This window comes from Capra hircus, chromosome 12 (assembly GCF_001704415.2).
Source record: "Capra hircus breed San Clemente chromosome 12, ASM170441v1, whole genome shotgun sequence".
Taxonomy (NCBI): Eukaryota; Metazoa; Chordata; class Mammalia; order Artiodactyla; family Bovidae; genus Capra; species Capra hircus.
Window position 1 is genome coordinate 73,314,690 of NC_030819.1, and position 19,577 is coordinate 73,334,266.

Sequence of the window (19,577 nt, forward strand, 5' to 3'; positions counted from 1 at the left end):
CATTTCACTGGTCAGACATTACCTTTCAAATGCCGAATATCTGACCAGAGAATTTTCTGAAGTGGATGGTTAGGTAAATAAATTAATGGTCCTTCTCCAAGACTGTATTTTTTTGTTTGTTTGTTTTTAAGGAAAGAATATTCTTCTATGAAGGAAGTTATCTTTCTGAAGGAGGTGAAGCAATCCAAGGGTGCCTTCAAAGTTTTATCAAACCATATTATTTTCATAAAAATAAGCTAAAAAGGCAACTATATACTACCCAGCTCTAAAAGTATTTTACTAATATTGGTCAATATTAGTAAACAATATGATAAATAATAAATCAGTATAATAAAAGTAACGTTAAAGGGTATGCCCCCTGATCTCTGACACGGTGCCATTAGAATTCTTATGGAGCACAGAGTCGCTGTGCCTTAAATAAAACTTGGTCAGTTTTCAGAGTTCTTCACAATGAATTATTGTGAAGAGGAAAATTGAGGTGAATTTCAAATTCAGAATCGTTATAAATGACAAACAGGAGCTCCCTTACATATGAAAATACTGGCCCCAAACTGTCACACTAAAAATATTTAAGCGTCATAGGCCTTATAACTTCTAGTCCTGAACACTTTCATGCTTAACGCTCAAGCTAACAGTCCAGCTCACCCGTCTCTTTGTGTTTATTTTTATTTTTTTATTCTCCCCCTTGAGTACAAATGATCCACAGCTGTTGAAAACATCTTAAGACCTGAGTGGCTCACAACAAACCACACACAAAAAAAAACATCTAGACAGCAGTGGTGTGTGTACGGTCCTGACTTTATCCCGGCCTTTTACTGATATCACACCATCCATTTTATAAGGAAAAAGGAAGCAGGAGACAAATCAGCAACGGAAGGGCGACACTCAAGCTCCAGGAGCTAAATTTAGCTTTCTACCCTTGAGGAGATCACTGACATTTTCACATCAAGATCTGAATCGCTATAAACACTTAAGGAACGAATATATCAGAGTGTCCTTGAGTACAGAATAAGAATCAGAAATGAAATTGATGCAAGTTTCCATATGTGCTTGGTTATGAAATAAACTGATAGCAGGATATCTTTGAAAATGATCTCAGAATTAGGTAATGTCACTCTTGGTGATAAGCTGTTTCCATTTTTAGAGTTACCAAGGTAATGCCAGGTATCTTGTATACCCTCCACAAATATTAATATATTAATTGAACTCAAACATAACCTTTAATTGATTGAAATGCATTCTGGATATTTCAATCATCGGCCATAATATGCTCAGTTAGCAGAAAGGGGAAAAAAAAAAGCACAGAAGATCGAAAGTCTCATTAAACATTATATTTATTGATGGGAATGCTAGAGGAAACAACTGACAGTTTATTCAGAACAACACTGAATTACCCTTCACCCTCTTAGTGAGAGGGACACTGGACTTTTCACTTATGTGCACGGCTGAAACTTTGGGTTCAGTTCTCATTCTACCCTTATTCTATCTTCCTAAAACTTGGGGAAGTTCTTAAGCCAAAAATTACAATTGCTATACTCCCTTTGGGGGCCTCCCTGGTGGCTCAGTGGTAGAGTCCACCCGCAATGCAGGAGACCTGGGTTTGATCCCCGAGTTGAGAAGGTCCCCTGGAGAGGGGAATGGCGACCCACTCCAGTATTCTTGCCTGAGAACTCCATGGACACAGAGGAGCCTGGTGGGCCACAGGCTATGGGGTCGCAGAGTTGGACATGACTGAGCAATCAACAGGCGCGCTCGCACGCGCACACACACACACACATATTCCCATTGAACAGTGCTTGATTCAAATTAGGATCTATCAGTGGGAGGCACTCTTGTGAAATCTGGAAAGTGGAAAAGAGAAAGGCTTTCTTGCTGGGCCTCTTTTTACTGCTGCTAGCAAGTGAGATCATGGTGTTGTGATGGCAGCAACTAAGCTTTTTGTGCAGTTCTAGTGGTGGTCCCTGAGGTAGTCAATGAGTAGCTCCTCTGACAGAGCAGCTCTCTAATTGCCAGCGGAGCCGTTCTTGCCAGCCAAGTCTAAAATTTACTCCTTTAGACCTCCCAACAATTTGTAACCATTCATTTCCTGCACTAAATGCTCTTCTGCTTTAAACACCTTGTTTCTGGCACTAAATCTCGACTGACAGAAAATATATAGGATACATATCCTTTATTTAATGGAAAAAATACACCTTTGAATCTTTCAGTCCTGCTCAGATTTCTTGGATTCCATTTAATTAGAATACTTACCCTCAAACTTGATCTCTGAATCTCTGTACTTTCACTATATGACTACTGGAGCTCTTCAGCTTTGGGCTATCAAGGACTATTAGGTTTTAGACCACCCCTCCCACTGATACCAACTAGAAGACGTCAAAAAAATTCACACACATCAGTATGAAGGCACTGGAGGCCTACCAAGTCAGCCAGGACTGAGGGTCAAGCTCCTGGAGATAAGGAAATGTGCTATGATTAGTCTAACATTCTGCATTGCTTCTTGTCTTCAAAGGAATCAGACACAAAATAGTACATATGATACAATTCCACTTACACGAAACATATCTACAGCAGGAGAAAGCAGCATGGTGACTGCTTCAGATGGAGCAGAAGCTAGCAATGAGAAAGAACACCAAGGAACCTTTTGAGCTTTGAAATGTTCTATGTCTTCATTGTGCTAGTATTACATGGGTATATCTATTTGTCAAATCTCATCAAAAACCATGCATTTAAATACATATTTTATTGTATGCAAATTATATCTCAATACGGTTGATGAATAAATTAACCAGCAAACTATATGTTGGTTACAAGATACCATATTTTTTTTTTTGAGACGATCTTTCTAAAAGAATATAAAAAGGCATACACCAATGAAAGTAAAGTTGGCAATGGTATGCTAATTATCAGATAAAGTACACTTTAAGGCAAAATCCAATAAAAGGGAGAAATATCAAAGTGCTAAAAGGGCCAGTCTTAAATTTGAATATATCTGATAACATATGATATGCAGATGACACCATCCTTATGGCAGAAAGTGAAGAAGAACTAAAGAGCCTCTTGATGAAAGTGAAAAGAGGAGAGTGAAAAAGTTGGCTTGAAGCTCAGCATTCAGAAAACTAAGACCACAGCATCTGGTCCCATCACTTCATGGCAAATAGATGGGGAAACAGTGGAAACAGTGGCTGACTTTATTTTCGGGGGCTCCAAAATCACTGCAGATGGTGACTGCAGCCATGAAATTAAAAGACGCTTACTCCTTGGAAGCAAAGTTATGACCAACTTAGACAGCATATTAAAAAGCAGAGACATTACTTTGCCAACAAAGGTCCGTCTAGTCAAGGCTATGGTTTATCCAGTGGTCATGTATGAATGTGAGAGTTGTACTATAAAGAAAGCTGAGTGTTGAAGAATTGATGCTTTTGAACCGTGGTGTTGGAGAAGACTCTTGAGACTCCCTTGGACTGCAAGGAGATCCAACCAGTCCATCCTAAAGGAGATCAGTCCTGGGTGTTCATTGGAAGGACTGATGTTGAAGCTGAAACTCCAATATTTTGGCCACCTGATGCGAAGAGCTGACTCATTTGAAAAGATCCTGATGCTGGGAAAGATTGAAGGCAGGAAGAAAAGGGGACAACAGAGGATGATATGGTTAGATGGCATCACCGACTCAATGGACATGGGTTTGGGTGGACTCCAGGAGTTGGTGATGGACAGGGAGGCCTGGCATGCTGTGATACATGGGGTCGTAAAGAGTTGGACATGACTGAGCAACTGAAGCGAACTGATAATATAGGTTCAAGATATATAAGAAATACAAGGACAGAACTAAAGGGGGAAACACACGAATCCATAATCAATGAGAGATTTACTATACCTCTCTCAGTAATCCATGGAAGGGTTAGATAAAAAGAAATACTGAACACACCTGATCTAAATGACATACATAAAGCACTCCACCCTACAACTGCAGAGTAACTGCCTTTTAAACAGCACACAGAACATTTATTGAAGTTCACATGTGCTGAGCTCTAAAGCAAGTTTCAACAAACTTCAAAGAGTCAAGTCACAATAAGCAGTGCTACTTGAATTGTGTTCCATGGACCAGTGCTGGGGTACAGGTGTTACTGAACCACAGTGAGTTACTGAACTAAACTGGGCTTAGAAACTGAGAGCAAGTGTTCAGAAAACATTACAGCCAAGCATAATACCGTGCATCTGTAGACTCTAATGATGAAAAATTAGGGCTTAGATCTTATATATCTTTTTATTTCAGTTTTCTAATAAAATCATTTTTGTTATATTTTACAAAAGTTACCAGCCCAACAGAGATTGGGGGGGAAAAAAAAAAACAAAAAACAAGTCCTCTATGAAGACAGTTTGAGAAGTACCAATACATGAATTAACAATGGTAGAATTAAGCTGAAAATCAGTTAATACAGATAGGGAATTACAATGTTTGGAAATTAATCAATATACTTGATTATATTAAGTATATACAATAACCCAAACATCAAGGAAAATATCACAATAGAAATTAGCATTCAAGATAATTAACCAAGCCAAAGGTTGGATTTCTGAGAAAAACTAATCAAGTTCCTAGCAATGCATTTCAAATTTAAATGAAATAAATTCTAAGAAAAATAATGTATCAAGATGAAATGATACAAGAAGAAATGGAAAAATCAAGAGAATCGTAACTATTTAAGAAACTGAATCTGTAACTAAAAACCTTCCCACAGACAGAAATTCTGGCCAGGATAGCTGTATCAGTAAATTTTTCTTAAAAAATAGAAGAAAAGGAAAATACATTTTAATTCTTTCTATGAGTAGCATTCTTTGAGACGAACTCTGATAAAAAAATATATCACAAGATAAACACAGATGCAAAAGCAAATATCAGCTTATCAAATCAGACTAAATTCATAACCAAGTTAGGTTTATATCAGAAATCTAAGACTGGCTTTAACATTAGAAAATTAATCAATTTAATTCATTACATCAACATAAGGAAGAATACATGTATAATCACTTAAACAAATGCAGAAAACGTACACTCACAATAAAAACTTTAAGTAAGCTAAGAATAGAGGGAAACTTCTTTTATGTGAGAGGGAGTTATGAAAAGAAATATAGCAAATATCATACTTAGTAGTAAAATGCTGAAACCTTTGGCTCTGAGATAAGCAACAAGGAAAAGATATCTACTATCATTTCTATTTAACACTTTATTGGAGTTTCTGGCCATTATAATCAGTGCCCCCCTGCATTCTCTCCCCCAAAGGACTAAACAGAAAGAAACTGTCATTCTTCATAAACTGAATGACTGAGTAAGCAAAAAAATCAAAGGCTCTAAAGACAAAATCACAGAATTAATAACCGAATTTAACAAAATGGTAGATATGACAGCAATATAAACAAAAATTAACTTTTTAGGTCTAGAAATAAATAACTATATAGTATACACTTTTAAAACAACACAATACATAATAGCATTTGAATAATCAACACCTAGGAACAAATCTAACAAATTATGCATAACTACAAACTGAAAAATCTCATTGAAATAAAGTTAACCTAAATAAACTTAACACCCAACAAAATGTCCTTTTCATTATAGGGGACTGGAATGCAAAAGTAGGAAGTCAAGAAACACCTGGAGTAACAGGCAAATTTGGCCTTGGAGTACAGAATGAAGTAGGGCAAAGGCTAATAAAGTTTTGCCAAGAGAATGCACTGTTCAGGTATGACCTAAATCAAATCCCTTACGATTATACAGTGGAAGTGAGAAATAGACTCAGGGGATTAGCTCTGAGACAGAGTGCCTGAAGAACTATGGACGGAGGTTCATGACATTGTACAGGAGATAGGGAACAAGATCATCCCCATGGAAAAGAAATGCAAAAAGGCAAAGTGCTTGGCTGAGGATGCCTTACAAATAGCTGTGAAAAGAAGAGAAGTGAAAGGCAAAGGAGAAAAGGAAAGATACACCCATTTGAATGCAGAGTTCTAAAGAATAGCAAGGAGAGATAAAAAGCCTTCCTCAGTGATCAGTGCAAAGAAATAGAGGAGAACAACAGAATGGGAAAGACTAGAGATCTCTTCAAGAAAATTAGAGATACCAAGGGAACATTTCATGCAAAGATGGGCTCGATAAAAGACAGAAATGGTATGGACGTAACAGAAGCAGAAGATATTAAGAAGAGGTGGCAAGATTACACAGAAGAACTATACAAAAAAGATCTTCACAACCCAAGTCATCACGATGGTATGATCACTCACCTAGAGCCAGACATCCTAGAATGCGAAGTCAAGTGGGCCTTAGGAAGCATCACTACAAACAACGCTAGTGGAGGTTACAGAATCATAGTTGAGCTGTTTCCAATACTAAAAGAGGATGCTGTGAAAGTGCTGCACTCAATATGCCAGCAAATTTGGAAAACTCAGCAGTGGCCACAGGACTGGTAAAGGTCAGTTTTCATTCCAATCCCAAAGAAAGGCAATGCCAAAAAATGCTCAAACTACCTTACAACTGCACTCATCTCCCACGCTAGCAGTGTAACGTTCAAAATTCTCCAGGTGAGGCTTCAACAGTACGTGAACCGTGAACTTCCAGATGTTAAAGCTGTATTTGGAAAATGCAGAGGAACCAGAGATCAAACTGCCAACATCCTCTGGATCATCAAAAAAGCAACAGAGTTCCAGAAAAACATTGACTTCTGCTTTATTGACTATGCCAAAGCCTTTGACTGTGTGGACCATAACAAACTGTGGAAAATTCTTAAAGAGATGGGAATACCAGACCACCTGATCTGCCTCTTGAGAAATCTGTATGCAGGTCAGGAAGCAACAGTTAGAACTGGACATGGAACAACAGAATGGTTCCAAATCAGGAAAGGAGTTCATCAAGGCTGTATACTGTCACCCTACTTATTTAACTTATATGCGGAGTATACCATGAGAAATGCTGGGCTGGATGAAGCACAAACTGGAATTAAGATTGCTGGGAGAAACATCAATAACCCCAGATATGCAGATGACACCACCCTTATGGCAGAAAGCGAAGAAGACCTAAAGAGCCTCTTGATGAAAGTGAAAAGAAGAGTGAAAAGTTGGCTTAACACTCAACATTCAGAAAACTAAGATCATGGCATCTGGTCCCATTACTTCAAGGCAAATAGATGGGGAAACAGTAGAAACAGTGAGAGACTTCATTTTGGGGGGAGACTTCATTTTGATCCAAAATCATTGCAGATGGTGACTGTAGCCATGAAATTAAAGACGCTTACTCGTTGGAAGAAAAGTTATGACCAGCCTAGGGAGCATATTAAAAAGCAGAGACATTACTTTGCTAACAAAGATCTGTCAAGTCAAAGCTATTGTTTTTCCAGTAGTCATGTATGGATGTGAGAGTTGGACTACAAAGAAAGCTGAGTGCCTAAGAACTGATGCTTTTGAACTGTGGTGTTGGAGAAGACTCTTGAGAGTCCCTTGGACTGCAAGGAGATCCAACCATCCTAAAGGAAATGACCCCTGAATATTCATTGGAAGGACTGATGCTGAAGTTGAGAGTCCAATACTTTGGCCACCTGATGCAAAGAACTGACTCATTCAAAAAGGCCCTGACGCTGGGAAAGATTGAAGGTGGGAGGAAAAGGGGACTACCAAGGATGAGATGGCTAGATGGCATCACTGATTCGATGGACATGAGTTTCAGTAAGCTCTGGGAGTTGATGATGGACAGGGAAGCCTGGTGTGCTGCAGTCAATGGGGTCACAAAGAGTCAGACATGACTGAGTGAATGAAACTGAAATAAATGAAAGGATGTCTTGTTCATGGATTTGAAAAATCACTATTATAAAGATGCCAATTTGCTCCATACAGACTTACAGATTTATAGCAACCCCAATCATATATTGTCACCCTGCTTATTTAACTTATATGCAGAGTACATCATGAGAAATGTGGGGCTGGAAGAAGCACAAGCTGGAATCAAGACTGCCGGGAGAAACAGCAATAACTTCAGATATGCAGATGACACCATCCTTATGGCAGAAAGTGAAGAGGAACTAAAAAGCCTCTTGATGAAAGTGAGAGAGAAGAGTGAAAAAGTTGGCTTAAAGCTCAACATTCAGAAAAAGAAGATCATGGCATCGGGTCCCATCACTCCATGGCAAATAGATGGGGAAACAGTGCAAACAGTGTCAGATGTTATTTTTTGGGGGCTCCAAAATCACTGCAGATGGTGACTGCAGCCATGAAATTAAAAGACGCTTACTCCTTGGAAGGAAAGTTATGCCCAACCTAGACAGCATATTAAAAAGCAGAGACACTACCTTGCCAACAAAGGTCCATCTAGTCAAGGCTATGGTTTTTCCAGGGTCATATATGGATGTGCGAGTTGGACTGTGAAGAAAGCTGAGCGCCGAATAATTGGTGCTTTTGAACTGTGGTGTTGGAGAAGACTCTTGAGAGTCCCTTGGACTGCAAGGAGATCCTAAAGGAGATCAGTCCTGGGTGTTCATTGGAAGGACTGATACCGAAGCTGAAACTCCAATACTTTGGCCACCTCATGTGAAGAGTTGACTCATTGGAAAAGACTCTGATGCTGGGAGCGATTGGGGGCAGGAGGAGAAGGGGACGACAGAGGATGAGAGGGCTAGATGGTATTACCGACTTCAAGGGCATGAGTCTGAGTGAACTCCAGGAGTTGGTGATGGACAAGGAGGCCTGGCATGCTGTGATTCATGGGGTCGCAAAGAGTCGGACAGGACTGAGTAACTGCACTGAACTGGAGTGAACTGAATCATATCCTAGGAGGTCTGTGTGTGACTTTGTGAATGTGCATATGCAAATTGATGAGATAGTTCCTAACTTACATTAAAATGTAAAGGGCCAATAAAAGGAATCCAAATTGGAAAAGAAGAAGTAAAACTCTCACTATTTGCAGATGACATGATCCTCTACATGGAAAACCCTAAAGACTCCACCAGAAAATTACTAGAGCTAATCAATGAATATAGTAAAGTTGCAGGATATAAAATCAACACACAGAAATCCCTTGCATTCCTATACACTAATAATGAGAAAGTAGAAAGAGAAATTAAGGAAACAATTTCATTCACCATTGCAACGAAAAGAATAAAATACTTAGGAATATATCTACCTAAAGAAACTAAAGACCTATATATAGAAAACTATAAAACACTGATGAAAGAAATCAAAGAGGACACTAATAGATGGAGAAATATACCATGTTCATGGATCGGAAGAATCAATATAGTGAAAATGAGTATACTACCCAAAGCAATTTACAAATTCAATGCAATCCCTATCAAGCTACCAGCCATATTTTTCACAGAACTAGAACAAATAATTTCAAGATTTGTATGGAAATACAAAAAACCTCGAATTGCCAAAGCAATCTTGAGAAATAAGAATGGGACTGGAGGAATCAACTTGCCTGACTTCAGGCTCTACTACAAAGCCACAGTCATCAAAACAGTATGGTACTGGCACAAAGACAGACATATAGATCAATGGAACAAAATAGAAAGCCCAGAGATAAATCCACACACATATGGACACCTTATCTTTGACAAAGGAGGCAAAAATATACAATGGAGTAAAGACAATCTCTTTAACAAGTGGTGCTGGGAAAACTGGTCAACCACTTGTAAAAGAATGAAACTAGATCACTTTCTAACACCACACACAAAAATAAACTCAAAATGGATTAAAGATCTAAATGTAAGACCAGAAACTATAAAACTCCTAGAGGAGAACATAGGCAAAACACTCTCAGACAGAAATCACAGCAGGATCCTCTATGATCCACTTCCCAGAATTCTGGAAATAAAAGCAAAAATAAACAAATGGGATCTAATTAAAATTAAAAGCTTCTGCACAACAAAGGAAAATATAAGCAAGGTGAAAAGACAGCCTTCTGAATGGGAGAAAATAATAGCAAATGAAGCAACTGACAAACAACTAATCTCAAAAATATACAAGCAACTTATGCAGCTCAATTCCAGAAAAATAAACGACCCAATCAAAAAATGGGCCAAAGAACTAAATAGACATTTCTCCAAAGAAGACATACAGATGGCCAACAAACACATGAAAAGATGCTCAACATCACTCATTATTAGAGAAATGCAAATCAAAACCACAATGAGGTACCACTTCACACCAGTCAGAATGGCTGCGATCCAAAAATCTGCAAGCAATAAATGCTGGAGAGGGTGTGGAGAAAAGGGAACCCTCCTACACGGTTGGTGGGAATGCAAACTAGTACAGCCACTATGGAGAACAGTGTGGAGATTCCTTAAAAAATTGCAAATAGAACTACCTTATGACCCAGCAATCCCACTGCTGGGCATACACACCGAGGAAACCAGAATTGAAAGAGACACGTGTACCCCAATGTTCATCGCAGCACTGTTCATAATAGCCAGGACATGGAAACAACCTAGATGTCCATCAGCAGATGAATGGATAAGAAAGCTGTGGTACATATACACAATGGAGTATTACTCAGCCGTTAAAAAGAATTCATTTGAATCAGTTCTGATGAGATGGATGAAACTGAAGCCGATTATACAGAGTGAAGTAAGCCAGAAAGAAAAACACCATTACAGTATACTAACACATATATATGGAATTTAGAAAGATGGCAATGACGACCCTGTATGCAAGACAGGAAAAAAGACACAGATGTGTATAACGGACTTTTGGACTCAGAGGGAGAGGGTGGGATGATATGGGAGAATGGCATTCTAACATGTATACTATCATGTAAGAATTGAGTCACCAGTCTATGTCTGACGCAGGATACAGCATGCTTGCGGCTGGTGCATGGGCATGACCCACAGAGATGTTATGCGGAGGGAGGTGGGAGGGGGGTTCATGTTTGGGAACACCTGTAAGAATTAAAGATTTTAAAATTAAAATAAAAAACTAAAAAAAAATAAAAATAAAAATAAAATGTAAAGGGCCAAACATAACCCACCCCTCACAAATCTTAAATAACAAAAAATGTAAAGAGTTTATATACCAGAAGTGAGGATTTGTTATAAAGCTAGATAATTAAAACATTATGGTATTGGGACAAGAAATTAATCAAGGGAAGATGAAAGAAAATAGAGAAATAATTCCAACAAACAGTGCCAGACCACTTGGATATCTATATAAAAATAACTGAAACTTTACCCTTATCTCACACCATCTACAAAATTCCATTCTAAGATGCAACTAGGTAAGATAATAAAGTTTCCAGAAATTGACTTCATGACTTTGAGACAAGCAAAAATTTCCTAAACAAAAAAGCAATAATTATAAAGGTAAAGTTTTAACTATAACTGATCTGTAACAGTATTAAGAATTTCTATTAATGAATGAACATCAGTAAAGGTAGGCAAAAACAAGCCAAAGAGAAAAGATATATGTAATACAATGGACTCATATATAGAACACAAGAGTATAGGATGTTCCCAAAAGTCAGGTAACAAAAGAGAGAAATAAAACTGCAAAGAAAAAATGGATAAACCGCAGGATATTCGTGTAATGAAATACTATGCAGCAAAAAGAACGAACGAATGACTACAGGATTCACTGCTGCATGAATGACTTTCACAAAGATAATAAAATGAGAAGAGACAAAGCATAGAAGACTACACACTTAGATTATATATATACATATAAAGCTCAAGAACAGGCAAAGCTTATCTATGGCAATAAAAACAAGAACAGTGGTCATCTTTGGTGAGTGGGGAATGACCGGAAATGTACATGAGGAGAAAGCTTTGTGCAATTTTCTTTTTTTTTTTTTTCATTAATATATTTTTTAAGTGAAGGATAACTGCTTTACAGAATTTTGTTGTTTTCTGTCATAATCTGGGTACTGGCTACGTAAATGGATTCACTTCATGACAATGCATTGAGCTGTATATTTAATGAGCTGTGTACTTTTATGAAGATATATTTAAGTTTTTAAAACTTTAACACTGGAGATATGTTGACCTCTGTCAAGTCTGATGACACTACCAATTAATACTATCCAAAAATCGCTGGGGCTCAGAAAACCTGTCATCAAGACCATGGTGATGAGGATAGTAACTAGGCATTATTCTAATATATTATTTCATTTGGTTCATCCAACTATCCTTTGTAGTTGCTCAGTTCTTATTTTCCTTACCTAAAGAGACTGAATCACAAAGTTTAGTTACTTGCCCAACCCTAGCCACAGAGTTAAAATGAGGTATGGTGAGGACTCCCAGGAAGATTACCATACCATGCTGTCTCTCACTTTGTTTACATAATTCTTTGTTTATTAAATTTCTACCATGTTAAACATTTGGTTGTTGTAAACCTCTTCTACTTTCTTCAAGCCTGTAACCCGATCCTGGGTCCTCTTCCTTCTTGAGTGTGCTAAGTCACTTTGAGACTGACCCTATGGACAATAGCCCACCAGGCCCCTCAGTCCATGGGATTCCCCAGGCAAGAATAGTGGAGTGGGTTGCCATGCCCTCCTCCAGGGGGTCTTCCCAACCCAGGGATCGAACTCGCATCTCTTTCGTCTCCCGCATCAGCAGGTGGGTTCTTTACCACTGTGCCACCTGAGAAGCCCTTTCCCTCTTGGGAAGATTGTAAAATCACACCTTGTGGTTTACTTTTTAAAGTATTAATATATGCTTATCTACTCACTAGGTAATAAATATCTTGAAGAGCAATCATGCCTTAGATCTCGCTGAGTGCACAGCAGGGACTTGAGACATGTGTCCCTGATGGGGAGAAGGAAGTGGTGAATCACCATTCCCTTATCTTCTTGCATCAAGGACCAGTTTCATGAAAGTAAAATCACTCCAGAGAGACAGAAAATAGAACAAACAAATGTGTTAGGAGTGGATAAACATCTTTAGAAAGAAACATCTGCAAAAAATCTGGGTAAAAAAAATCCTAACCAGCACAAGAGAAAACAAGGAAATAGCCTACAATTAACAACTGCTGCAAGGTCAGGTACAGGTATGCCTTGTCTGATCAGACTTTGCTTTACTGCACTTTGCAGATACTGAGTCTTTTACAAATTGAAGGTTTGTGTCAACCCTGTGTCAAGTACGTCTATTGGTGCCATTTTTATAGCAGGTTTATTTTTTAATTACAATATGTATATACACTGTTTTTTACAATTTATTTATTTTAATTGGAGGCTAATTACTTTATTGCGGTGGTTTTTGCCATGTATTGAATCAGCCACGGGTGTACATGTATCCCCCATCCCGAACCCCCCTCCCACCTCCCTCCCCACCCCATCCCTCTGGGTTGTCCCAGTGCACCAGCCCTGAGCGCCCTGTTTCATGCATCAAACTTGGACTGGTCATCTGTTTCACAAACGGTAATATACATGTTTCAAAGCTATTCTCTCAAATCATCCCACCGTCTCCCTCTCCCACAGAGTCCGAAAGCCTGTTCTTTACATCTGTGTCTCTTTGGCTGTCTCGCATATAGGGTTGTCATTACCATCTTTCTAAATATGATATATAGGCATTGATATACTGTACTGGTGTTTTTCTTTCTGACTTACTTCACTCTGTATAACAGGCTCCAGTTTCATCCACCTCATTCGAACTGACTCGAATGTGTTCTTTTTTATAACTGAGTAAATTATTCCATTGTGTACACTGTTTTTTAAGCATAATGCTATTTCACACTTAACAGACAACAGTATAGTAAAAACATAATAATTTTTCTATGTGTTGGGAAACCAAAATATCTGTGTGACTTGCTTTATTGCAGTATTTGTTTTATTGGGGTGGTTTGGAACTGAATCCAGTATCTTTGAGGTATGCCTGTATAATTTATCACTAATGTGAGTTTCATAGAAAATACACCAATGTGAAGATTAAGTTCCCTTTTATCCCTGGGTCTTCTTTATACAGATTTACATATTCCTTAAGCTTCCCTTGTAGCTCAGTTGGTAAAGAATCTGCCTGCAGTGCAGGAAACCCGGGTTCGATCCCTGGGTTGGGAAGATCCCCTGGAAAAGGAAATGGCAACCCCCTCCAGTATCCTTGCCTGGAAAATCTCATGGACAGAGGAGCCTGGTGGGCTGCAGTCCATGGGGTCGCAAACAGTCAGGCACGACTGAGTGACTAACACTTACTTACTTACACTTAACTCTGATTAAAACACTAATTTCTACATTCCAAGTCTGTAAGAGTGAAGTAAGAAGCATTGCCATCTGCTGATTTGAAGGGTTCTTAAAGTTCACCCACCCTTCTTAAAAGAAAGATGTTAAAATCACAAAGCAGCACATAGGAGACTGACTTCTAGAATTAGGAGTTCCACTGACCCACTTTGCAGTACAACTGGTCAATACTATATAATAAACTCCCAACCACTGGAAGCCTCTAGAAACGGTCTTCAAAACAAAAATTAAAAAAGAATTAAAGAATGAAAATTCAGTGAGAGAGGCAGGAGTCTGTGGGAAATGGCTCGTTCCTTTCCCCCTCTCCACTCAGCAAGGCAGAGACTCCACACTGGACTGCTGCAGCCAGAACACAGGGCTCCCTCCCTCCCCAGCTCCTGCACAGAGGACTCTTTCTGGGAAGGGCTGGGTGGACCTGTGTATTTCTCTTCCGGCCCCCAGATACCCGGTGCTGAGGCACAGGAAAGTGGATCAGAAGCTCTACCCTGGGCCTAGCTCCCTTAGAATAAGTACTGGGACCTTGAAAACTCTTCCTAGTCCTCAAGGCATGGTGGTTCCATATAGGAGAGACATTCTGAGAAGGCCTTAAGCTACTTTACTAAAAGAATCCAGCCAGTTACTGAAAAAAACACAAACAATAACAAGCCTTCATCATCAGTGAAAGGGTGGAGGACAAGAGCTGCTATAATATATCATCTAATATATTCAGCTTCTAACAAAGTATTTCAAGGCATGTGGGGGAACAGGCAAGCATGACAGTACGACCCAGGCATACATCATGAAAAAAGCCACAAAACTACCCGTGAGAGTGACCAGATACTGGATTTATGGGAAACGATTCCAAAGTACCCATTATACACTCACAGAACTAAAAGTTTACATTACACATTCACAGAACTAAAAGTTTTTAAAAAAATTACTAGAAGGGCTCAAGAGTAGATCTGAACTGGCATGAGACAGAACTAGAGAACTTGAAGATACAGTGACTGACAGTACGTAAGCTGACATCAGAGAGAAAAGGGAATGAAGGAGAAAACAACCAGAGCCTCAGGGAAACGTAGGACATCGTGAAATCCATAAATCACATGAAATGGGAGTGCCAGGAGAGGAAAGGAGGGAAAAAAGTCTTTCAAGAAATAGTAGCTAAAAACTTTCCAAGGTTATTGAAAAACAGTAACCTATATACCCAAGAACCTCATACTCCAAGTAGGATGAATCTAATAAGACCTAATACACACACCATAAAAAAATGCTGAAAGTCAAAGACGAGGAGAAAATTGGAAAGTGAAAGTGAAGTTGCTCAGTCCTGTCCGACTCTTTGTGACCCGTGGACTGTAGCCCACCAAGCTCCTCCATCCATGGGATTCTCCAGGCAAGAATACTGGAGTGGGTTGCCATTTCCTTCTCCAGGGGATCTTCCCGACCCAGGGATCGAACCCAGGTCTCCCATACTGCAGGCAGACGCTTTAACCTCTGCACCACCAGGGAAGCCCTTAAATACAAGAATACCGTCTCTCAGAAAACCTCCTATAGAGAACCGAACTTCAGATCCAAGTATTAACATCAAAGATTTCAAGGGAAGAAAGGAAGCCAGGTTGAAAGAAGAAGGGGGAGGAGGTGGGGGGTGGGTAAAAGGGGTGGCCTTACAGACGTCTCCTGCCACCTACAGATACCCAGGCATTATGGGACTTTTCCCTGGGCCTCCAGAGAAGGGAGGACTGGAACTCGGCCCTACCAGAAATCAGACCAGACCAGAACCAGAATTCTAGTTTTCTGCCAAGAGGAGGTGATCAGTCTCCAATCCTCAGCTCAGGCTGAAGGCCCTTCGACCAGATTCCTGTGTCCAGGACCGGGGGACTAGAAAAACAGGGAAGGATAGGAAGGGTTAAGGAGAGGAAAGAGAGAGGGAAGGGGAGAGAGGTCAAGAAAATTGGAAGATATCATTAAATTAAATAAACAGAGAGGCCATTAGACTGAGGTTTGATTATATAGGAGACTATATAATCAAACTAAACCCTAAGTCTCTCAACATTAAGAGATTAAATCCAAGCACAACTAATCACACAGAGCCAACTAGGACTTTCCAAGTAAAGCAAATTCTTATGCCAATCAAGTAACTCCTTCTTTGCTCTGCCTCTTCCATGGAAGTCTTTCCTCTAGAGGGCTCCTCACCACTTCCAGTTTGGTGCTGCCAAATTCAAGTCAATTTTTTGCTCAAACAGACTCTTAAAATTCTCAATATGCCTCAGTTTACCTTTTACCAGTAGTAAAAGAAAGACAACGTGTCACTTATAAAGGAAGCCCAATACGATAAAAGGCTAATTTAGCAGAAACAATGGAGGACAGGAAGGCCGTGGAATAACATAATCACAGTCCTCAAAGAACAAGCTGTGGACCAAGAGCCCGTTATTCAGTAAAGCTGTTATTCAGAAACAAAGGTGAAACAGCATCCTAGACAAGCAAAAACTGAAAGAATTTACTGTTAACAGACCACTTTAGAATAAATAAAGGAAATTCTTTAGGTTGAAAGAAAGTGACCTCAGATGGTAATTTAAATTGATATCTACAAACAGCACTAGTAATATAACTGTGTAATTATAAAAGACAATAGAAATGCCTAATTTTCTTTTTTCTGTTAGCTGATGGAAAAGGTAATGGTATAAAATAATATGCATAAAACATTATTGGGCCTATAACATATAGAAATGTAATACATGCATATTACATGAGCTATTAATAGCACAAAGGAGATACGTAAGAGCAAAGGTGTTACAGATTGAGAAAATGATGCGAGACAGTAATGATCCTAACAATGTACTGTTAGGCTTGTGACATTAGCAGATGTTATATGTATAACAATAATACCATAAAAGGGGGAAATACAGAAGTATTATTTCTATATATAGTACAAGAATTAAGCTTGTCTAAACCTGAAGCTGATTCTGAAAACTTAAGATGTATATGGTTAAACCCTAGAGCAATCACTTTAAAAAACTCTCAAAAATAATGAAGTAATAAAATAAAAATACTACATTAGAAAATATTCACTCAGTACAAAAGAAAACATAAAGGAAGAAAAACAGAGGGGCAAAAAAGACACGAGACAGAAAACAAAGGCAGACATAAATCAAACTATATCAATAACATATGTGAATGGACTAAACAATCCAATCTGCCATTACACTGTCAGGTTGGATTAAAACAATATGATCCAACAATAGTCCTTTTACAGGAGACAGACTTTAAATAAAACAATAAAAATAATTTTATTATTATTATTTTGGCTGTGCTGTACATGCAGTATCTTAGCTCCCTGAACAGGGATCGCATTTGTGCCCCTTGCAGTGGAAACACTAAGTCTTAACCACTGGACCACCAGGGAAGTCTTGAGCCAGACTTTAGATTCAAAATCACAAATGAAAGAATTGGGAAAAAATGTATCATGAAATACCAACTATGGAAAAGCTAGAATGGCTATACTCATATGAGATTTTATAACAAAAAATGTTACTAGAGATACAACATGGACTTCATGCTGCAGTCCATGGGTCACAGAGAGTTGGACATGACTGAGCGACTGAACAACAAAGAGACACAACAATTATACTCAGGTGGTGCAGTGGTAAAGAACCCTCCTGCCAATGTAGGAGACTCAAGGGAACAGGGTTCATTCTCGGGGTCAGGAAGATCCCCTGGAGAAGGAAATGGCAACCCATGCCAGCATTCTTGCTTGGAAGATCTCATGGACAGAGGAGCCTGGTGCATTACAGTCCATGGGGCCACAAACAGTTGGACAAGACCGAGCGACTGAATGCACATGCATGCGTGTGCACACATAAACACACACACACACACTAACAGAGTGTCAAAATACATGAAACAAAAATGAACAGAGAAACAGACAATTCAACAATAAGAATTAATGTGGTGGATTCATGTCAATGTATGGCAAAACCAATACAGTATTGTAAAGTAAAATAAAGTAAAAATAAAATTAAAAAAAAAATTAAATTAAAAACAAACAAAAAACAGTATTGCCATGAAAAAAAAAAAAAGAATGTCCCACTCTCAATAATGGATAGGACTAGACAGAAGATCAAATAGGAAGTAGAAGACTTGTACAACACTTAAAACCAACCAGACCTGACAGACAGGAACACCCCACCTAACAACAGAATATCCAGGAGAAATCATATGCTAGGCCATTAAACAATCCTCAATAAATTAGAAGGATAGAAACAATACATTATATTCTCCAACTACAACGGAATGAAATTAGAAATCAATGCGTGCATGTGTGCTAAGTCACTTCAGTTGTGTTTGACTCTTTGAGACTCTATGGACTGTAGCTCACCAGGCTCCTCTGTCCATGGGATTCTCCAAGCAAGAATACTAGAGTGGGGTGCCATGCCCTCCTCCAGGGGAGCTTCCCTACCTAGGGAGCAAACCTACATCTCCTACGTCTCCTGCATTAGCAGATGAGTTCTTTACCACTAGCACCACCTGGGAAGTCCCTAAAAATCAATAACAAGGACAAATTTGGGAAATAAATACTTATGGACTACAATTTAAGTAGTGCTAAGAAGGCAATTAGAGCTGTAAATGTCTGTATTAAAAAAGAAAAAAATCTCAGTAACCTAAACTACAAAATTAGACAAATTCCTCAAAGGACATAAATTACTAAAACTGTCTCAAGAAGAAACAAATAATCTGATAGACCTGTTACAAGTAAAGAAATTGAATCATTAATCAAAAATTTATGCAAAGAAAACCCAGGTGCAGATGGATTATGGAAGGGGAAGGAACAATTTTCTAACTCGTTTTATAAGACCCATATTATGTTGATACCAAGCCAAGCAAAGACATCCCAAGAAAACTACAGATCAATATTTCTTGTGAACGTGAATGTAAAAGACTCAACAGAATGCTAGCAAACTAATTCCAACAACACGTTAAAAATATCTGTGCACCATGACTAAGTGGTATTTTTCTCAGGGATGAGAGGTTGGTTTAACAGCCAAAAATCAATTAATGTAATTCATTACATCAATAGAATAAAAAACAGAAATCTCATAATAATCTGAATAGATGCAGAAAAAGCACTTGACAAAGGCTAACATCATTTCATGATAAAAAGGCTCAATAACTTGAAAGGAACTTCCTAATCTGATAAAGGTTATCTATGAAAAACCCACAGCTAATAATACCACACTTCACCTAATACCCATTATTAGGCAACTGTATGCTTTTCCATAAGATCAGAAACAAGACAAGAATGCCCCCTCTTACAACTTTTCAATACTGTACTGGAGATTCTAGTCAGGGAAAAATAGGTAAGAAAAAGAAGTGAATTGCATCCATATTGGTAAGGAAG

At 38.7% G+C, this 19,577-nt stretch overlaps 1 protein-coding gene across 2 annotated transcripts in view; it reads right to left on the bottom strand.

Moving 5' to 3' along the window:
- Window positions 1-19,577, bottom strand: part of DNAJC15 (DnaJ heat shock protein family (Hsp40) member C15) — an 84,825-nt gene that overhangs the window by 2,222 nt on the left and 63,026 nt on the right. Inside the window, exon 6 of one of the 2 annotated variants that reach the window (XM_018056779.1) lies at window positions 2,552-2,610. The exons of the other annotated variant lie outside the window; for it this stretch is intronic. Coding sequence (XP_017912268.1) covers window positions 2,552-2,610 — 59 coding nt within the window. The remainder of the gene's footprint in view (window positions 1-2,551; window positions 2,611-19,577) is intronic. 2 annotated transcript variants of the gene reach the window in all.